This window comes from Psammomys obesus, unplaced genomic scaffold, assembly GCF_907164565.1.
Source record: "Psammomys obesus unplaced genomic scaffold, mPsaObe1.curated_primary_1811, whole genome shotgun sequence".
In the NCBI taxonomy this organism is placed as follows: Eukaryota; Metazoa; Chordata; class Mammalia; order Rodentia; family Muridae; genus Psammomys; species Psammomys obesus.
This window is the reverse complement of record NW_026585587.1, coordinates 435,604-456,160: the sequence shown is the minus strand read 5'-3', so window position 1 is coordinate 456,160 and position 20,557 is coordinate 435,604. Positions and strand designations below refer to the sequence as shown.

Sequence of the window (20,557 nt, the reverse complement as noted above, 5' to 3'; positions counted from 1 at the left end):
ATTGACCAAGTCACTGGGGTTTAAAAAGCTTCAAGGAAATCTTTACTCACTGTCTTATCTGCAAAAAGTCATTCCTTCATCCTCTCTGCCTATTGAAACTAAATAAGTTCTTCATGGCCCACTTGTTAGATACATACTCTGTTCAACTCCTGACAAGACGCCATGCTTACCAGCTTCAGCATATACCATATAAGCTGAAGAAGGACTCACATCTAGGGACTTGAACTATGTAGTACCTGTCCTTACAAACCTCTGAGCCCTCTTCAGCATTTTTGAACTCCAGCTTCCTCTGTGTCTACCTCCAACACAGAGGATCACAGAGGAGAGCCACCATATCCAACCTCTCTGGAATTTTTTTTTCTCTCTCTGCTATACTTTCTGATAAAATGGAAAAGACCCTGCTGCTTTAAGGTAAAAAAAAAAAAAAAAAAAAAATTGATGCCTGGCAAAGCTGCAACCCCTGAGGGGGAGGTGATCAAAGAGCAAACCACTGAGTTCATGTCGGAGACAACCACTGTTCCCATTACTAGGGAACCAACTTGGATACTGAGCTGCCATGGGCTACATCTATGCAGGGGTTCTAGGTTATTTCCATGAATGGTCCTTGGTTAGAGTATCAGTCTCAGAAAACACCCCTGTGTCTAGATTTTTTGGTTCTGTTGCTCCTCTTGTGGAGCTCCTCTCCCCTCCAGGTCTTTCTGTCTCCTCCTTCTTTCATAAGATTCCCTGCACTCTACTCAAAGTTTGGCCAGGCCACAGAGGAAGACAATGCAGCCACTCCTGATGAGACCTGATAGAGTAGGATCAGTGGACTGGGGGAGGGGCATTGGTGGAGAAGAGGGAAGTAGGGTGGGATTAGAAAGGGAAGAGGGAGGGAGCTACAAGTGGGATACAGAGTGAATAAAATGTAATTAATAAAAATAAAATATATAAAAAAGGGAAAACGGATGTAATTATGAAAATTGTATTGTCACTGTTCACATCAGGGGTCACCAGTGAGACTCAGGGCAGACCCTACCCTGCTTATTTACTGGGTCTCTCTGCAACAGTTACTCTGCTCCAACTGTTCGTGAAAAAAAGAAATTTCCCATCATCTGCTCTAAAAGCCTAGAATGGATGCTCCATTCTGTGTGTTCCCTATAATCCTTATGAGTGTTCCATGAGAATAAATGGAGTGTATTAGCTATTAAAATTCAAAATCCTTTTGTTATATATCTAGTCTGTCACAACAGTAATACCATACACAGTATTAGAGTTATAAATCCCAAAGAACTACCCCTGAGCATGATTAAAAGTTATCCAAGTAAGGTGCACTTTATCAAATGTAATTTACCCAATGTAAAATGTAGGTTAAGTATCATTAGCTAATTGTGCTTTCTTTTTTATTACGCTGCTGATTTTTCATTTTAGGCCTTTACTTAGAAGTATATAAACATTTTTAGGCCTAAAGAAAACAAAAACTAGAGGTTATTATTGTCTAATTCATTGAATTGATTGAGTATGCTGTACACATAGCTATAGGAACGGCATATTCAAAAAGTAATAAATCTTTCAAAATCTAAAACAAATCCAGATTCCACAAAACCTATGTTTGTCTAATTATAGCTTTGTATTTTGATGTGGTTTCCTATGTAAATACATTCTAAGGCCTACAGCTGGAATGTATTATATTAAAAGCACATGTTAAAAGTTATAAAGTACCACAGGCTGAAGAAATGGCTCGGGAGCTAAGACTGCTTGCTGATTTTGCAAAGGAACCAAGATCAGTTCTCACCGTGCTTTTTGGGTCACTCATAATTGCTCCAAGGGATTTGACACCCTCTTTTGGCCTCTGTGGAACCTACACATACATATGCATGTACACGTGCACACACACACACACACACACACACACACACACACACATATATAACACAATCACACACATACACATTCAGATAAATTAAAATAAACCTTAAAGGTCACAAAGTACTAAGTGTTTATGATGGGTCCCTAAATCTAAATAGTCATATTAAAAGATATTTGATGTTTCCAAAACTATTTTAGGTTTTCAATTTATAAGCAAAATGAAACTAAAATAACAGCCTGCTAATACTCAGGTTATCGCTGAACAACACTCTGAAGTGATCTAGCAATCACCAATCAAAAGAAAACATCATCTGAATCTAAAAATGGGTGCTTAGAGTAAATAAATAAAAGTGAAACAAAGATACAGAGGTGAAATAGATTGCCTTTCATTCATTTTTTATTTTTATAATTTTTATTTTTTATATTAATCACAGGTTATTTACTTTGTATCCCAGCTGTAGCCCTCTCTTTCATTCCCTCCCAATCCCACCTTCCCTCCATCATCTCCTTCCTGCCCCTTTCCAAGTCCACTGATAGGAGAGGTCCTCTTCCCCTTCCATCTGACCCTAGCTTATCAGGTATCTTCAGGACTGGCTGTAATGTCCTGCTCTGTGGCCTAGCAAGGCTGCTCTTCCCTCGGGGAAGGGGGCAGGGAAGTAAGGGAGTCAAAAAGCCAGCCATTGAGTTCATGTCAGAAATAGTTCCCCTTACTAGGGAACCCACTTGGATTTTGAGCTACCATGGGCTACATCCAAGCAGCGGTTCTAGATTATATCCATATATGGTCCTTGCTTGGAGAAACAGTCTCATAGGAGACCCTTGTGCCCTGATATATTTGGTCCTTGTGGAGTTCCTGTCCTCTCCAGGTCATACTAACTCCACCATCTTTCATATGATGCCCTGCACTCTATCGAAGGTTTGGTTATAAGTCTCAGCATCTGCTTTGATACACTGGTAGGTAGAGTCTTTCAGAGGTGGCAGGTTCCTGTCCTGTTACTTGTTTTCGCCTACTTCCAATGTCCATCACATTTGGCTTTCTAAGTGAATATTGGTCATCTTACTCCAGGTCCTCTTTCTTGTTTATCTTCTTTAGGTGTACAGATTTTAATATAGTAGCATTAGTATCAGACAGCTTGGAAATGGAACACACACATCTGCCAAATTCTTTAGCACACCATAAAGCAGTATTCTAAAGGCAACTGGCATTTTGGGTAGCAGTAGCCGGAGATTCTACATTAGGTACTCCTACACAGGGTCAGTGGAACGTACGTACTTCTTCTGCCCATTGTTACTATGAGAGTTTCTAATGTGAAATTTTTAGAGTTTAGGTGGTAATGCACACAATGGTAAGATGGAAAAGAGTGCCAACTATCTAACCCCTTAGCTCAGTTTACTAAATGTAAATTTTAACAGTTCCATTTACTGTCTCCCCTCACCAGAACCAGTACATTTTTCTAACCACATTTCCTCAGGCTAAAATATATCTTATAAAGGATATATTTAACTGTCATTGATTGTTTGTTTCCCTAACTCTTTGGTGAGAACATTTCTATCTGAAAAAGAGAAGAAATCTATAAAGTAACCTCCTAAATATGACTTGACACTACCTGCTCAAGGCATACTGTAGGGAGGCTTTTATTTGTCTTAGGGAAAATAAAAAACACATCACCTAACCATTGGCGATGCTGATCACTATGACTGTCTGCCTCTATTCACTATTTAAACGCCACAAATGGTCTTCCTTTGTACTGCTTATAGAAGTTTATATGCACAAAGCACCCGACAATCAGGCACATTTTTACTTAACTAAAAAAAATGCCACACTGCATGCCACACAGACTATGAACTTGTGAAAAATCTGTTAGAACACGAAAAAGTTATTTAAAGACACATAATTATATAAGCCTAATTACAGTTCCTTAAATATTTAATATACAGAATAAATACAAACTTGTTTTATTTAATTCATCTTTGAGACTCCATACATAGTCACTGAAGATATTTTATATTTACATTTACCATTTAATTAAGAAGGACAAAGACTGAGAAAAATGCCCAGAGATTGAACTGTACCGTGCCCTTAGTATGCTGGGAGCATCATGAAATGCTTCTAATGCAGCATGTCTGTGTACAATAAGCTAATGTCTACCTATCCCATAAGAATGGGGGGGGGGTGTTAATGAGACAGTGGAAGAGAAGTGTTGAAAGCAGTATAGACACATGACAAATTGCAGTTTCCATGACCACTACTGTTGGGCATCTATTTCATATGCTTCCCCCAAAATACATATTTCGTCTTGATTTCACTGGACACACAATTGACTTGAAGTACTTTTTGATGTACTTTTTAAATAACAAAATCTTTCTGAATTAAATTTTTTCACGTTACTGATCCTAAACTCTAAAATCTTTATTTAGTGATAAAAAAGACCCTGTGATGACTTAGTGTCATTGTTTATATTCATATCATCAGTCACCAGCACAGAAGAGATGAGAGTAGGCTAAATGATTTCTGGCTTTAAAACGTTCTTTAAAACTGGGCCAGAGTCTAAGATGCTCAAACACAAGCACCAAATGAGCTGTTATTTGTAATTTTGCTTCTTCGAGAGAGAGATAAGGTTGTTTATACAATATTGATGTTATTTTCAGTCATTTATTTATTTATGAACAATTCTGTCAGGCTGTTATCTGATTAATTCCTTTTACCTGTGCAGCAAGCTTCCTGATGCATGTCATTTCAAAATAAAGATAAGTAAAGAACATAGCCAGAATAAAGATGAATATGTGTTTTATGAGTAAAATACAAGATGTTGTGTCTTCAGGGTGTTCTAGAGCAAAGAGAATTTAGAAATATGACATAAAAGTCACTATTTGTCTGGCTATCCTGAATATCACTCTCTTTCTCAATATGCCAAAAAGCAGTGTTCTTAGCAGAGAAACCTTCTGATATCACAATGGAAATGTCTCCACAATGACAGTGAAAACATCTTAGGGACTCTGTTAAACACCAATGCTTTTCACGATCATCTTTCTTACAGATCACAGAAAAACCATTTTGTGATGGTTAAATATTTAAAGAAAAACCGAACTTCCATTTTCCATTGAATATACTAAAATGTCTTGAAATACCTCCATAAGCATGAGCCTTGGCATTAAAAGCTACTCAGTTTACCAGGAATGAATCGTGAGATAGAAAAATGTGTGCAGATATCACTAGTACATATTTCCCATGAAAGAGAATGTAAATGCACTCTTCCTGAGGATATACTTTCCTTAAACAAAATTTAAAGTTTCTCAGGGAAATAGAATAAAGACATTTTCTTCCAAAGGCATACAGGTTAAATAAAACTATTTTTTTTTCTCTATGCTATATTGCTTTACAGCACATTTTTCCAGCACAAAACAAAAGAATTTGTATCTCCCTAAAAACTGACATGACCTCAGTTCCAATACCAGGCCTAGCTGACATTGAAAAGCTTATCAGGAGTAGTGACGGATGATTCAGAAAGCTTCTTTGAAACTGACAACCAGCAGTAGTGTTTCTAACAGTGAGCGTGAAGTAGGTCACTTGCAAAGTTCCTACCTAGAGTTTACAAAGAATCTTGGTAACTGAATGAGGGAATTCTGCTGGAGTGGTACTCAACCCAGATTCAATGGGTATATGCAAAAAGGCCATCTCAGGCCAACAACTTTCATTTGAAATTTGATGAGACGTAAGTCATACTTCAGTAAGCCAGAAACTGAATATAATATCAAACACAGACGTCCTACAGTGCCGGGCAACACAGGAGCTATCTTTCTTATCTGAATTCCTTTAATGAAGCTTCTGGTATCAGGAGATGCAGAGGGAATGGCTTGTTTAGCAGAGTATCTGCTCCCTACAGAAGAGACTTCCTACACCATAGTCAAATGCCCATTTGTCTGTCCAGCTCTCCTCTGTACTCTGCACGAACCACTTTCCATCTTTGGCATGGTCCATTAGAAGAGGTAAGATGACCCAGCCTTAGAGTCCTCTAAGTGTCTTTACAAATAAATATACATCCCTTTTAGAAAAAAATGGGGATCCTCGCATTACCTTAGTAGTGTCATCTTGGACCAATTATTGTGACAAACACCCTTCTGGATCTTAATCTCTGTTAAGAATAGTCAGGGGTATTTATAAGCCTTTCCCCCCTCAATCAGCTGTTAATTTAATACATACTTTTGATAGTTGGCAAAGATGAAGGTAGTGTCCTGTTTACTAGAATTGGCATAAGAAGCTTTTAGAATGCAGTAAAGTCTCAAAAATTTCAATAAAGGTTCAACATACTGTATAAGTTTATATCCTTACAAAATGCAAAATGGTTAGCCTGTCCACCCAGTCACCTATGGATTCCAAGAGTCTGGCTATCCTATTCTAATCCGTGCATCCCTATTGAATTTGGTAGTGTACAGCGTGGAGGAGTTGTCTGCTCTGAAATACCAACAGAAGCAATGCGGTGCCACATACCTTTTTGCAACTTCCATGTCACATGGAAAAAGTCTAGGAATTGACCCATTGGCTGTCACTGGTTTTGAGATTAGGCCAGAAAAATATTTGGACATGATCTCATTTCTTCCCACTAAGACTGACCTCCATAGTCTCTTGCTTCCCACCCAGCAGCAAAGCTACAAATTATAGGTATTCCTCACTCTATGGTGAGGAATGGGTACCAGTAGCAAGTTCTAATATCTACAGCTCAGTACTGTACAGACTTGCTATATCTTGCTGAATGGCATCCTGGAGACTACATTTAAAGTATCATTTCATGACCATGTACAGCGGGTCTACCTATTCAAGATGTCCAGAAATGTGTTTCTTCAGACACCTGTCCTTGCTTTTTCTGATTCATGTCACAGGTTAGATCAAAGAATCTACCGTGAAATAAAACTTGAAGAGGGTAAGATTTTCTTCCATATTTCAAGTACAGTATAAATGTGGGGTTTCGCGGGGTTTTAATGGCATCCACCTAAGCTAAAATGCCAAGAGCTCATTCCTTGCTTGCCTCTTTCCAAACATATGAACCCTCAAATAAACTTACATCAAAAATAAGAACAACAAAGAAGACGCAATGGTGGAGTCTCTGGAAATATGTGCTAATGAGTAAAATAATCAGGGCAGTCTCTCTGGACAGTTTTACCTGTCCTTCCTGGATGAATCTCACTGAACAGCAAATTCTAAGATTCCACCCCTTCCTTGCTATCTGTTGAAGATCCAAGGAGATACAGCCAACCATAAGCCATTTCAAGACTTGTCTTCTAATGAAAGTGCACACTCTTAGGGATCCCTATAATCAGAAAGCATGGAAATACTTACTTGTTTCGCCTTTGTCTTTGAAATTGTGTCAGAAATTGGTTTCTTTCTTTCCTTTACAGCAGTTTTAGAAAATAATTCCTCAAATTCATGACAATCTATGGATGGTTCTTCAATCTTTTCCCAAATAAGAGAAGGGCTGGAGTCTCTAAAATTAATCAAAAGAACAATAAAGGGGTATCCAAAGACCTACATCATAATGAACAAAAACAAACAAGGCAAAGAAAAGAAGGGAAGGGAGGAAACTGAAAGAAGAAAGATAAGGAAGAAAGAATGTTTTATCAACTTATGAAAACGTTAAAATGTCATCTACATGAGTAAGACATTTGTTTGGTGACAATTTTCTTATATTCTTCATTATCACGTCACCCCATGAAAATATCAAAGAGAAGGCCTTCTCGTAGTGGGCAAGAGGAGCAAAGAATGCTTGATTTCTTACACCCCAATTTGATTTAGCCTAGTAGATTATTTGAGGGTTACAGAAAAATAAGCATCTCCAAGGCTAGATGAGGGAGTAAACACCTTTAATCCCAACTGAGAAAGCAGAAGAAGGTGAACATCTATGAGTTCCAGGCCATCTTGGGTTGCATAGCTATCTTGGGTTGAAAAGCAAGTTCTAGGCCCACCCAGGGTTGCATTGTAAGATCCTATCTCAAAAATTAATTAATTGATCAATGTATAAAAACATACATGAATGCATATATACATGTATATTTGTGTGTATGCATGCATGTGTGTATGTATGTATGTACGTACATGCGTATGTATGTATATTCATTTCTGGGGCTGGAGAAATGGCTCAGAAGTTAAGCAGTCTTATTACTCTTCCAGATAATCTGAGCTCAGTTTCCAGCACCCACATCAGGCAACTCACAGCCACCTGGAGCTCTAGCTCCATCAAATCTAATACCCTCTTCTAGCCTCCAAGGGGCACCTGCACAAACGTGTCGTACAAACATACATGTAAATAATAAATGAATAAAAATTAATCTTTACAAAGTATATATATATTTTTTTCTAAAACAATACCCTCTTTCTGTGCACTGCCACCCACCTGCTCACTGTCATATTCCTTCTTAATTCCTCCATGTTTGTGCAGTGCCACTGAGAAAGAGCCAATGTCATTTATACAAAGCAAAATAATGAAATGGAACATAATGTCCCGGTCCTGGAGAAAATGGGTTTGAAATCAGTTTAGAGTTATCAATGTATGATGAGAGAATGGACTTAGAAAAGAGTCAGGGTATACAGCGTATCATCTCCTGGGAAGATGTAGTGAAGAGAAAATCAACACAAGAAGCGCAAAGGACCCTTGTTTCCAAACTCATGCAACTTGGTTCAAATACATCAAGGAATCATGATAAACTAAATAAAAAAAACATAGCCAATGGCATCTAAAGTGTATGCTTTCCCGCCTTTTCCCCTTTATTTAGTGACCAAGCCTTCTATCACTGTCTCAGAGACTGTGGATTAGATTACAAGCAGACAAATTGTATGCCACCTGAACACACTTGGTGAAAAAGTGTTAGTTCATGATGGCTGTTCCCAACTGTGATGACGTAACTTGGTCTTTAGAAGTCGCCAGGCATTTTCAAAGTTAAGTTACTTTACATATGTAGTCTGGATATGTTTTTATGTGTTTATCAAGAAAGACATTTTCTGAACAAGACAGAATCATAATGCAAGTCTGTGCCATTTAAAGGTGCAGAGTTCATCTCGGAGAGTCAGTTTGCCTATGGATTGGATTTACATTTTTAAATGGCTGGTTAGAAAGAGATTTAATTAGCAAAGCCAAGAAGTAAAAACTAATTACATAATGCATGTGTCTGCTTCTCTGACCTGGCTGCTTTTATAGACAAGCCTTGCTTCAGATGTTTTGAGTGTTTTGAGTGTATGGGGCAGTCAAGTCTTCTAACCACAGGCAAAAGCATGTATGCTAAAAAAAAATAAAAATAAAAAAAGACTCCCTTTATAAAGAAAAACTTAACTCTATAAATGTACATGTCAGACAGAGAGGCATCTATGCCATGTTTATAGCCTTTGATACAGCAGGAGAAAATAATTTGCTTTAGGAAACACTGATTTCAAAATCTCACCTAACTTCTAGAGTTGTACTTAAAATACCTTAAATTATACTTTCCCCACAATGCTCTACCGTAAGGCACCCCCGATAGGAGCAAACTGAAGGGATAAGCTTGCTTCTGGGTTACCTTTTGCTATGGAGTTGAATTCTTGTCCAATAAAGAGGCTTCATTGGCCGGCAAGGCTCGATTGGCTGCTTCCTAGCCCCTCTGTCCTGATTCATCCCTAATCCAAACAAGCCAGTTGGCAATGGAGGAAAAAGGAATCCACACACTTGAGGTGCTGCTGGTAAAGTGCTACTCCCGACTTGTGAGGAGACTGAAGGACCTGAGCCAGGCAACAGTGGGGGTGGAGGGAGGCCTGCCCCCGGGGGAGGTGGGGCTGGAGGTGGGACCCCCATACCTGGTAGAGGAGGAGGTGGAGGAATAGCAACTCCAGGTAGAGGGGGAGGAGGGGGTATCCCCACTCCGGGGAGTGGAGGGGGAGGGGGTATGCCCACTCCAGGAAGGGGAGGGGGAGGGGGTATCCCCACTCCAGGTAAAGGAGGGGGAGGAGGTATTCCCACTCCAGGAAGGGGAGGGGGAGGGGGTATGCCCATTCCAGGAAGGGGAGGGGGAGGGGGTATGCCCATTCCAGGAAGGGGAGGGGGAGGAGGTATACCCATTCCAGAAAGGGGAGGGGGAGGAGGTATACCCACTCCAGGAAGGGGAGGGGGAGGGGGTATCCCCACTCCAGGAAGGGGAGGGGAAAGGGGTATCCCTCCAGGGAGAGGAGGGGGAGGAGGTATTCCCATGTCAGGAAGGGGAGGGGGAGGGGGTATCCCCACTCCAGGGAGAGGAGGGGGAGGAGGTATTCCTAGTCCCGGGAGAGGAGGAGGTGGGGGGGGGGCTGGCAGCATTTCTGTTCCCTGTAGGCTGGCAGGTTGTGGGGCTGTTGTACTGGGAAGAGCAGGCACTGTTGTGTCGGAGAGGCAGGGCGGTGGGTGAAGGGCCATGGCCAGGCCAGGCAGGAGGCTGGAGGACTCTGTACAAGGCAGAGGTGGTGCAGGTGGGATACGACAGCTGTTCTCCAAGGAGGAGTAAACAGAATGTTCATGGCTGGTTTCCAACTCAGTCTGCAGAGACGGCTGGGAGGGCTGGCCCTGGCCGTCAGACCCCAGGAGAGAGGGAGGCGGTGGTAGTTGTGATGTGCTCTGCACGGCTGGTTGGGCATCAAGCTGGACTGATATTCTCCTGGGAGACACAATCAGAGAAATCTCTGAACAGAATTTTGTCTGAGGTCCGGAGAGTGAGGTTACAGCAGCTGGCTCTCCGCTTTCAGCTGCAGGAGGGCCTGGGGGACCCTCCCGTGGTACCTTTAGAGGTGGCAGTGTCAGGACCCTACCCTCTTCTGTTGGGGAAGTTTGTATTGATTTTGCCTCAAGAGTCCTTGGAGGCTGTGCAACTTTCCCACGCAATCTGAGAGCATCCAGACCAACTTCTTCTGAGGCTGCCAATCCATTCTCAAGTCCTGGAAGGCCTCTGGGCCCCTCCAAGTCCAGGGCTGGATATTGCTTTTCTAGCTCAGCTATTTTCGTCCTCAGATCCTCAATGGTCTGTTCCAGTTGCTGAATTACAGTTGCCTGTCCTTCAGACTTCATGTCGAAAACTTCCTGAGAGACAAGGACAGGCAAAATGAATAAAATAGCAGGGAAAAAAAAAAAATCCAAATATCTGAAGAAGAATGGGGAATTAAAGTCACACTTGGACTGCCTCCCTAAAGAGTCTACTGAAAGTTCTGTGTGGATCCTCTTTCCACACTTGGATTTTAAAGTGGTTCAGAGTTATTCCTTTTAAATCCTAAGATACCTATTACCTGAGACCTATTGTCTCAGCTTTACACAATGCCAACTGAGCATGGGCAACTGTGATGATCAGTTGTGTCAAATTTATCACAGCCGAGAATCACTTAGGCAGGGAGGAATTATTGAAATCAAGTTAGCCTGTGAGAATGTCTGTGGATGGTTGTCTTGGTTACTTTAATGATGGGATGGAAGTACCCACCCTGACTGGACCCTCAACTGTAGATAGGTGAAGATAGCTGAATGAAGAAAGCAGGCAGCAAGGGAGCATCCATTCGTTTCTCTCTGCTCTTGACTCTAGCATCATCAGGACTAGCTGCTTTGAGTTTCTGCCATGACTTCCCCTTAATGGTGGACTGTAACCCGAACTATAAGACACATATATTCTTTGCTCTGATGACTTGCTTTTGGTCGGGATTTTTATCACAATAATTAATTAAAACTAGACTAGAACCTAAGAACAGGGAAGGACATTCTACCAGACAAATGCTTGCTCTTCTGACTACGAATTGATGCTATTAGTACGTTATCTAGAGACTTTGGAAGTTAGTTCTGAATTTTAAAAGCAACCACTAGCTTTTAAACGTGGTCAGTGTCAGCCTGACACAGTGACACACAGCTGTAATCCTAGCACTCAGGGAGGCAGAGGCAAGCGGATCTCTGTGAGTTCAAGGCCAGCCTGGACTACAAAGCGAGTCCAGGATAGCCAAGGCTACACAAAACATACCCTATCCTGAAAAAAAAAAAAAAGTGATCAGAGTCACCAATAATAAAAATATGTGAAGTATTATTGACACATATAAAACCATGGATATATCCTTTATCAATGTATGTCATGATTCTGTTATCACATTTACTACAGTTTTAATATTTTACAGAAATCACTGACAGTTCTCTAGAAATTATAAAGGTAGACATTTTAAATGGGCAAAACTTTGAGGGCTACATATGATTTATGTAAACTTAGGCACACACACACAAACCCTAACATCAACATGTTTCAACAACATTCAAAAGACCAAAGTATTAATACATGCAAATGGTATAATATATATTCTAAGTAGTTTATGGTAAAAGATATCTCAATTTATAGACACTTTTATTTCCAATGTGACCATTATATAAATGTCTATGCTGTAGTTATGATGTTAACAAACTTACGTAACAAAAATGCAAAACTCTAACACTGAAACTCATCTCAAAACGACTTGGACCATTCAGCGTTTTCTTGTGACACTGGATTACTCAGATGTGTAGTATCCTAATATGTATTATTTTATGTATTTCATCCACTTTTTAAAAACAGATAGCTAACACACTTAAATAATTTCCAAAGTTGAGAAAATAAGGACCTGATAATATAGAAATACACATAATCTTCAAGGTTCAAAGAATTCCAAGTTTATGGAATAATAAGAATTAAAACTAAGAAATGGCAGAGGAAACAATGATAGAACAAAATTCCAGAACTTAAACATTGTAATTAGTTGTGTGGTGCCAGGAAGGTTCAGATTTAAGGAATTATTATGGCTATTAAAATAACACTACGAAGACAAAGATGGAATGCTTTTGCAGAGCCCTTTTTATACAGATAAGTTTATAGACAAATGAAAAAGATGATGGGATGAAAGAATTTTCTTATTCTTTTCATTATTTCTACTTCAGAGAAATAAGAAATCCACAGTTTTCCAGAATTTGCATTCACTTTTTGACCACGTTTATCTCATTCCATGAAATATTGGAAGTTACAATTTTTTTTTCCATCTAGGAATCAGAGTAATTAAGCTCTTCTCAAACCTTAGCTGGCTACATTGGAACTCAAGAAAGACCAGCAACCTTGGCATTCTTATAGAATGGTCAAAATGTAAGTAAGATTTTCAGTTCTCCACTTAGCTGAGAGTCATCAAAGAATCTTATCTGGCCTTCCTTATCCAGGGCTATCTATGGAGGGCTGGCTGGCTCTCGCTGAGTACTGACTCAGCATCCATGACAACAGTTCCTGTTGTATTAGAAAGGCAGCATCGACTTGTCAAGAGTAACAGTTGATTGCTCTATGGGTTTTTTCTTTTAAGGAATTGCCACGGTAAATATAGGTCATTATCAACAAAACGGCTGGCTGTCTTCTCTTCATGTAAGCAAACATTCAATGCTCAGGACCCATGTGAAGTGAAGATCTGCAGGGCCCACCCACAGACAAAGCCACAATTTAATCTCTAAGAGCCTGCCAGGCACTCTGTGGTCCATGAAAAGCCCTCGAGTTGGGAGCCTGTTTGCTAGTGTCCAGTGCCTGGAACTTAATCTTCCATCTTTCAGGCTTCAACTGGATGTCTATCCAGTTCTGAAGGGAGTTGACATTGGAGAAATGCACTTTGTTATCTTAGACTTCTACCCTTTACAAAAAAAGCTGCCAGCATTTCTAGATTGTGCAATAGTTTATCCAATGTTCATGGCAGTAACTATAAAAGAAATTACATCACTCTTTAAAAAGGGCAAAGTATAGTTTTGCCAATTTTATAAACTATATAATAGCTATCTACTTGTAAGCAGATTAGCACAAATCTGTTGTAAATAAAAGCAATGTATTTATATTTTACCAAATCTGAGATTATCTGTACTTGAAAATAGTGTTTTGGAGCCTTAAATCATCAAGAGCAATAGAAGTTGCCCTCCTATTTGGCTCAGCAATTGTAATCACATAGCCAAAAATTTTTCTATTTCTGAATAATCGTATATGTGGGTGGCGATGGTCATTTCTTATAAATTGTTTGAACACTTGAATATCACAAAATTTAAAATGCCATTGAGAGAATAAAATGTCCACCAAAAACATGTCCCCAAGTGCAAGATTATCTGGTTCCCAGAAAAAGAACCCATTACAGTAACACTAAGGTTACAATTGTCCAAAAAGAAGCCAAAATACACTCAAGCAAGCTTTTGCTGAAAGGCTAATGGGCTCATCTTTTAAATTTTATTATGTTAGGAAAGCAGGGTGCTTTTAGAGCCTAGAATATAAAAACCGTACACTGGTAAGCTAATACTAAATTGATTTTGTAAATGTTGGTGTGAGACATGTAATTCATTGTCCACCTCACTCAAATTTGCAAGTTCTGTTGATTCTAAGGTCCCTTTACTAACAAATGAGGATAATACACACATCTACACAAGAGGACGCTTACTCCTCAGAGTATCATATAAGTTCTGTTTGCCATGTTTTGAATTAAAAAAAAAAAAATCTTATGTTTTGGAACAACCTAATAGAATTCCAGATCTGTAATAACCTAACGTATGCTGGGCAGGATCCCATAGAAAGTAAGTCCAGACTTTAAACAGGCATAATTACTTCCAAAAATAAAAACAAATAATTTCAAATTTTAGGGAAAATTTCAAGACAGGGGAAAACACTAGGATATATGAGATGTGAGAAATTGTTTTTTTTTTTAAATATTTTTTATTTATTTATTATGTATACAATGTTCTGTCTGCATGTACACTTGCATGCCAGAAGAGGGCACCAGATCTCATTATAGATGGCTGTGAGCCACCATATGGTTGCTGGGAATTGAACTCAGGACCTTCTGGAAGAGCAGCCAGTGCTCTTAACCTCTGAGCCATCTCTCCAGCCCCGAGAAATTGTTAATAACCTATCTAGGGTTTGTTAAAGTTGAACTTATTTCAGAAAACAAGAGCTTCATGGAGTTCAAACAGAATTTATGAAGAGAGAGAGAATGCTTGTGGAACCCAGAGCATGATACAGGATGTCTTCATCTATCATTCTCTGCACTACTACTCATTTGAGACGAGGTCTCTCAACGAACCTGGTGCTTACCATTTTCTCAGCTCGCCTGGAGGTCATCAATCAACCTCTCTCTGCCCTACACATAGTACTGGGGTTATGGAAGCATACAGCCAGCGACATACATATTCTTATGTGGATGCTAGAGATCCAAATTTGGCTCTTCAGTCTGGGTAGGAGTGCACCTCCCTGGACCCACTGAACTTTATAACAAAACGAACAATGAAACTGTTGAAAATTATAATATGCTTAACAAACACAGATCAGGTAAATTTGCTGCATACATAAATGAGACATGTGATATGAGTGGGAGGGAGACAAGTTAGGAATAATGGCCATGTTATATTTAGCATAACTCATGATCAATAAATTGATATAAAAGCTACAGGAGTGATTGATAAGGAACCCTGACAGAAATAATAATATATTTGGGAAAGAACCAAGGTAATAATGAATCAGATCAACAAAGGGAAGGAACCTGGTGCTCTCATTCCTATGCCTTTGGAATTTCCAAACAAAGTTAATATTTTGGCAGGCTGCTGGATCATACTCTAAGAGAGTACACGGTTATATTTACCCACACAGTACCAGGAAGAAAAGCACTGTGTGACTTTCCTTTCATGATCTGTGTGTGGAAAGTGCCATCTCCCGAGCACATACTTCCCTTACACTGACACCCAACTCTTGTTAAATGCCATAAAAATAAATACTAGATAAAATCAAATGCAATGGATTAAGCCCAAAAGATGGCAAGGGAGCATTCCCCAGACCTGGCCATGCTAAGGAAATTGCTCTCACAGTGCTGTTACTATTCTTACTGCCAGTGTGGCCTTAACCCTGCCTATAAGAATACTCAAGACTGCTACTCATGGCTTTCTTCATAAAACACTTTCCTCCCTTGGCTCCTACAATTACAAAGTCCATTTATCTCAATTTTTTCCCTTCTAATCCTTTCTTTTCTTTTATTGTTCTTGTTTGTTTTCAGTAGGACCTGGGGCGTAGGTTAATCTTTGGGAAACTTGGTTGTCTATACTGAAGGAATCATTTTCTCAGTCACCTGTCCCTCCTCTCTGCTGACCACTTCTAGTTTTTCCTTCTCAGTGCTGCTTCACTCCTTTGTTGTGACTGCTTAGCCCTTGCTGCTGTCTGATCCTCCTGCTGTCCTTTTAAATCTAAACTGTGTCTTATCCTCCGACAAAATAGCATGCCCTAAGAGCTTTGAACCCCTGTTAATAGCTGACCAGTGTCCCTTACCAAGAATGTTCCCCCGGATCCCCAGGGGCTTGTTAAACCAGTCTGTTGTCCCCTTCCCCAGGGTTAGCAATTCAGTTGCATTTCTAATCACTTCCCAGTTGATGCCATTGGTGCTCAGATTAATTTGCATCCAGCACAGTTACTGCCCCCACACCTTGGTCATCATTTCTACTGTGTTAAATAATGCCTTAGCCGAGCCTCTCAGCTACCCAGCACTGCACTCCTGACTGGTTCTTCTGTTCCTCTAACTAGCCATCCAAGGTTCCTTTGCCAGGAAGTTTACTTCCTTGTTAAAAATGTTGGCCTTTACTTGCTGAGAACATGTTAATTTCTCACATGGCTCATAAGGTCTTTAATGATCTGTGTGATGAAGAAGCCGATGTCATAGCTGAGATATCAATCTCTTTCCTTCTGAAAAGGTCACTAGTTGATGGTGTAGTCTCCAATTCATATGGCTATTGAGGAGTAGTTGGATTATGAGGGTGCCAAGTTCATCAAAGGATTAATCCATTAGTGAGCTCCTAACTTCAGGAAGCTAAATCTGGTGGGGGAAGTAGTCACTGGCTGTGTGTTTCTGAAGGCAATCTCACATCCCCCACCTAGGCTGTTTGGTAGGCTTTTGTCTCCTGTCCACCATGAGGGGAGCCATTTTGCTCCACTGCACACTGTTCCTCTGTGATGTTCTTTCTCACCAAGCAAGGGCCTAGAAGCAACACAGCCAAAAGACCATGGACTAAAGCCTGAAACCACAAGCTGACATAAGCCTACCTTCCTTTAAACTGTGACTAACACCCCATTACCCATCTGGCCTACTACAGAGAGGTACTGTGAGGATTAAATAAGATATACTCAACCTGTGCTCTTTAAACTCATCATAAACAAACTCTCTGACAATCCTCAATTAATCAATGTTAAACCACTGCTCCTGAGGAAAAGACAGGGTTGGATTCCAGTAATCCTCAGGTCACATTTTGTCACGTGATCCATGTGTAATCCTTTTTAATTTTTTTTTGAAAGTTGTCCTATTTAAGACCTATTGTTTATTCACTAACACTGAACTGATGGCTCGTGACACTCTAGCTCGTGCTGGAACAAAGCTTGACTAACATGTGGTCTTTCCACGAGGTTCACCAAGGCCTCTGATGGTTGGGAACACCACCAGCATTTTAACACTAAGTGTAAAAAGCCATCTCCAACAGTGAAATCACCAAAGAAATACCTCAAAATGGTGAAAGGCAGGGCACTTCATAAACCACTAAAAGACGTGTGTTTGCAGACTTCCTTTTGTTCAGATTTACCTAGGAGAGTACACACTTCACAGAGCAAGATTTTTAACCACGTTGTACAAGTCTGCAAATGACCGCAAGTGCACCACAGAAACGTAAACCCTGCAATCAATTTTAGCCAGTAGGTGAGTTGGCAAATACGGAATAATGAGGAGTAGTGTGGCCCAATGGTACAGCATTTGCTTGGCATGTACAAAAGGTCCTGAGTTCGATCCTCGGTGTTGACTAAAAATAAGAGCACAATCGCTCTGTTGCAAAAACAACTAACCCATCACATGTTGTTTTCATGCCTTAAGCTCTTCAAATCTTTCACAGACTCATTCCTCAAAACCCTTCAGGTAGGAAAGATTCATATGCCCATTTCACAGGTGAGGAAACAAAGGCACTGAATAAAATACTTTCCCTTAGGAGAGTAACAAACGCTATACTCATTTCACTAGCTAACATTTCATGAGCAGTTCACCTTAAGGCCTGTTGTGGATATAATTTGTACGCATACACATCACAAGCAGAAAAATGTTACCAACCCCCAAAGTAATAAAAAAAAAAAAAAAAAAAAACCTCAAGGAATTTGGAAGTGATGCTTCGGAGGGTAAATAGGACTGGCTGATGTCACTAGGGTGTAGTACATTGGGGGCTATATGAAAATTCTAGGCTAGCAGTTTCCGTCTCAATCACCATGTATTGCTGGTCCATGCTGCCAAATACTGAGAAGGTCCTGGGGACAAGCAGGCACTACACTACGGGACATTCTAGCCTCCATCCCTGTGAACTAAATGAATGGCCAGTTTTCACAGATTGCCCAGTCCATGACCTTCAGTTTTCTGCAGTAACTGAAAACAAACTAAGACAAGGTCTGACAAAGAATGTCTCTTGACCAAACTGTAACCAGGTTCACCTGAGGCTTCAACCTTGTTTTGAAAACACTTGAACCAACACAAAGGTTTCTCAAGGCCACACCCTTAGATTGACCCTGTGCTCTCCCTTAGTGTAACTGTGTGAGATGATGCAAGATTGCCAAAATCTTTTATGTTTCAGCAGCAGCTGAAGATAAGACCCTTGTCTCTTGAACTCTGAGATAGAACAGAATCCTAGCTTCTGTCATGGCCAACTAGCAGACACAACTAATTTATGCTCATAAGCAGTGAAGAGCCCTTGTCACGTTCATTCCTGGACTCTCCCAAACCTCTTATTTCCTCCTTGTTCCTTCTCCATCCCTTCAAAACACTGATTCATCTCTGTACAATCCACAGTCGACTTCCCTTTGCATCGGAATTTCCCCGAACTGTGGTGGTAACCGAAGATTAAAATCTGTCCCTAGCATTTTAATCAGTATCTGCTTTTGCTTCACTCAGACTGTCCTACAGCTAATTCTAGAAAGACTGGGATTTGTGCTCAGGAAAACTGCCCCACGGACCACACCCTTTGAATTTTCTATAGCTCTTCTGTCTCATCATTATGATCTTGATTTGTTAATTCATTCATCAGCTATTTCTCTGGGTTCCCCTAATTTGCCAGACTTTGTTAGATACTGCAGAGACAAAGGAAAGTACAGACAGTATTATCCTTAAGGGGCTCAGTCCCTGTTCATAAGTCCAGTGATTTTAAACAGGGGCCACAGGCACAGGTGTTACAGTGTAAAGATTCCAAAGGTGCTCTGAAAAATGAGGCTTTTCATACACACATGTACACAAAGTGGCTAGGAGGAAGTCAAGATGGAACAATTTAAATAAAATAATAAATACTTAAGTATATTAAATGATAAAATGGTAGTCACATCCATTTTATAAAAGGGCATATGAGGGCACATAAGAGATGTGCAAGAGCAGTTATGAGGGATACTGGAGTCCTCAGGAAATGACTTTTTTTTTCCCTCCCCTAGACTAAACTGAATCTGGAGGAAAGACAGTGAGAGATAAGACCAAGACAGCTATGGCAGGAGGGAGACTCTGTATGTCAAAGCCACAGGCCTGAAACGTTTTAGAGACACGGGGAACAGTCCTTGAGTAAGTCTAAGCAGATATCAGGGGTAAACAAATTTGTGTTTTCAGACAGATAGCCCTGGGGCAACGTGCAGGAAGAGATTAGAAGGGGTTAAGACTGGAAGTCAGGAGGTCCGTAAGGACACTGGCTACGCTCCAGATATCAGTGGTCTCTGTGCTCAGTCACTGCCCAGCTGCATTCAGGGGATCACAGGCCAACAGCAAAGGTCAAGTCTCCACAGGAGGAGTAAGTTAAGCTGCCCATCAAGTCAACTAGACAATAGTTGCCCTAATCCAAGTTCACTTCCAACTCTGCATCTCTCCTCTCTTCACCCATCTGGAAAGTTCTTCCTACACACGTGCAAACTTAGTTGATCAGAAAATTACCTTCCTAGAAAACTATTCTTCTTTACAGTCTCTCTATGACTTTTCAGTTCTTTACTCCAATATTCTATATCATACATTAATTATCTTGGCTTTTACATTGTGTCTTGTAAGTCGATTTATAGATATATGGAAAAGATACAGTCCAGCAAACTAAAATGACTGCTTCTTTTTCTTTCTTATTTCTTTATATATATATATATATGTTATTACTCTTATTTACTTTAATATATTGTTTTTACTTTTAATTACTTTTATTTTACTTTCTGAGATTGAAACACAGCCTCCACTTTATTAAACCAGCACAGTTCCTAACTACCTCCTAAGTATTTGTCCTTATATACCCACAAATAAGTGTAGATCTCACCCCGAATCCAAGAAACTTCTCACAACAGATGGGAATCATTACGGTAAAAAACACACCCAATCCCATGCAGAGAACAAGTGACTTAGTGGGGTCCAGCAACAACTGATCCATCTCTAACGGAACTTCCACACCTACTGCTCACGGATCACAGCAGAAACGGGGTCAGAAAGATTATAAGAGCCAGAAGAACAGAAGGTTTACTGTGAGAATTCATCTAGAAATAACAGAGAACCTACATCAAGTCTCATCAACATGGAGCCTGAACAAGACCTGAACAAAGATATGTTAAATAGACATGTTAACATGAAGGGGCCATATTGTCTTACAAGTCTTTACTTATTTATTTTTTTTTTAAATCTCCTGTAAGTATCCTAGTATGCAGCAAATCA

The 20,557-nt window shown here is 40.1% G+C and overlaps 1 protein-coding gene across 1 annotated transcript in view; it reads right to left on the bottom strand.

The window, feature by feature from the left end:
* The window catches only part of Fmn2 (formin 2), a 302,407-nt gene that overhangs the window by 195,745 nt on the left and 86,105 nt on the right, over positions 1-20,557 (bottom strand). The window contains exons 5-6 of the mRNA XM_055608481.1: positions 9,391-10,913; positions 7,184-7,328 (exon numbers count right to left, since the gene is read on the bottom strand). Coding sequence (XP_055464456.1) covers positions 7,184-7,328; positions 9,391-10,913 — 1,668 coding nt within the window. The remainder of the gene's footprint in view (positions 1-7,183; positions 7,329-9,390; positions 10,914-20,557) is intronic.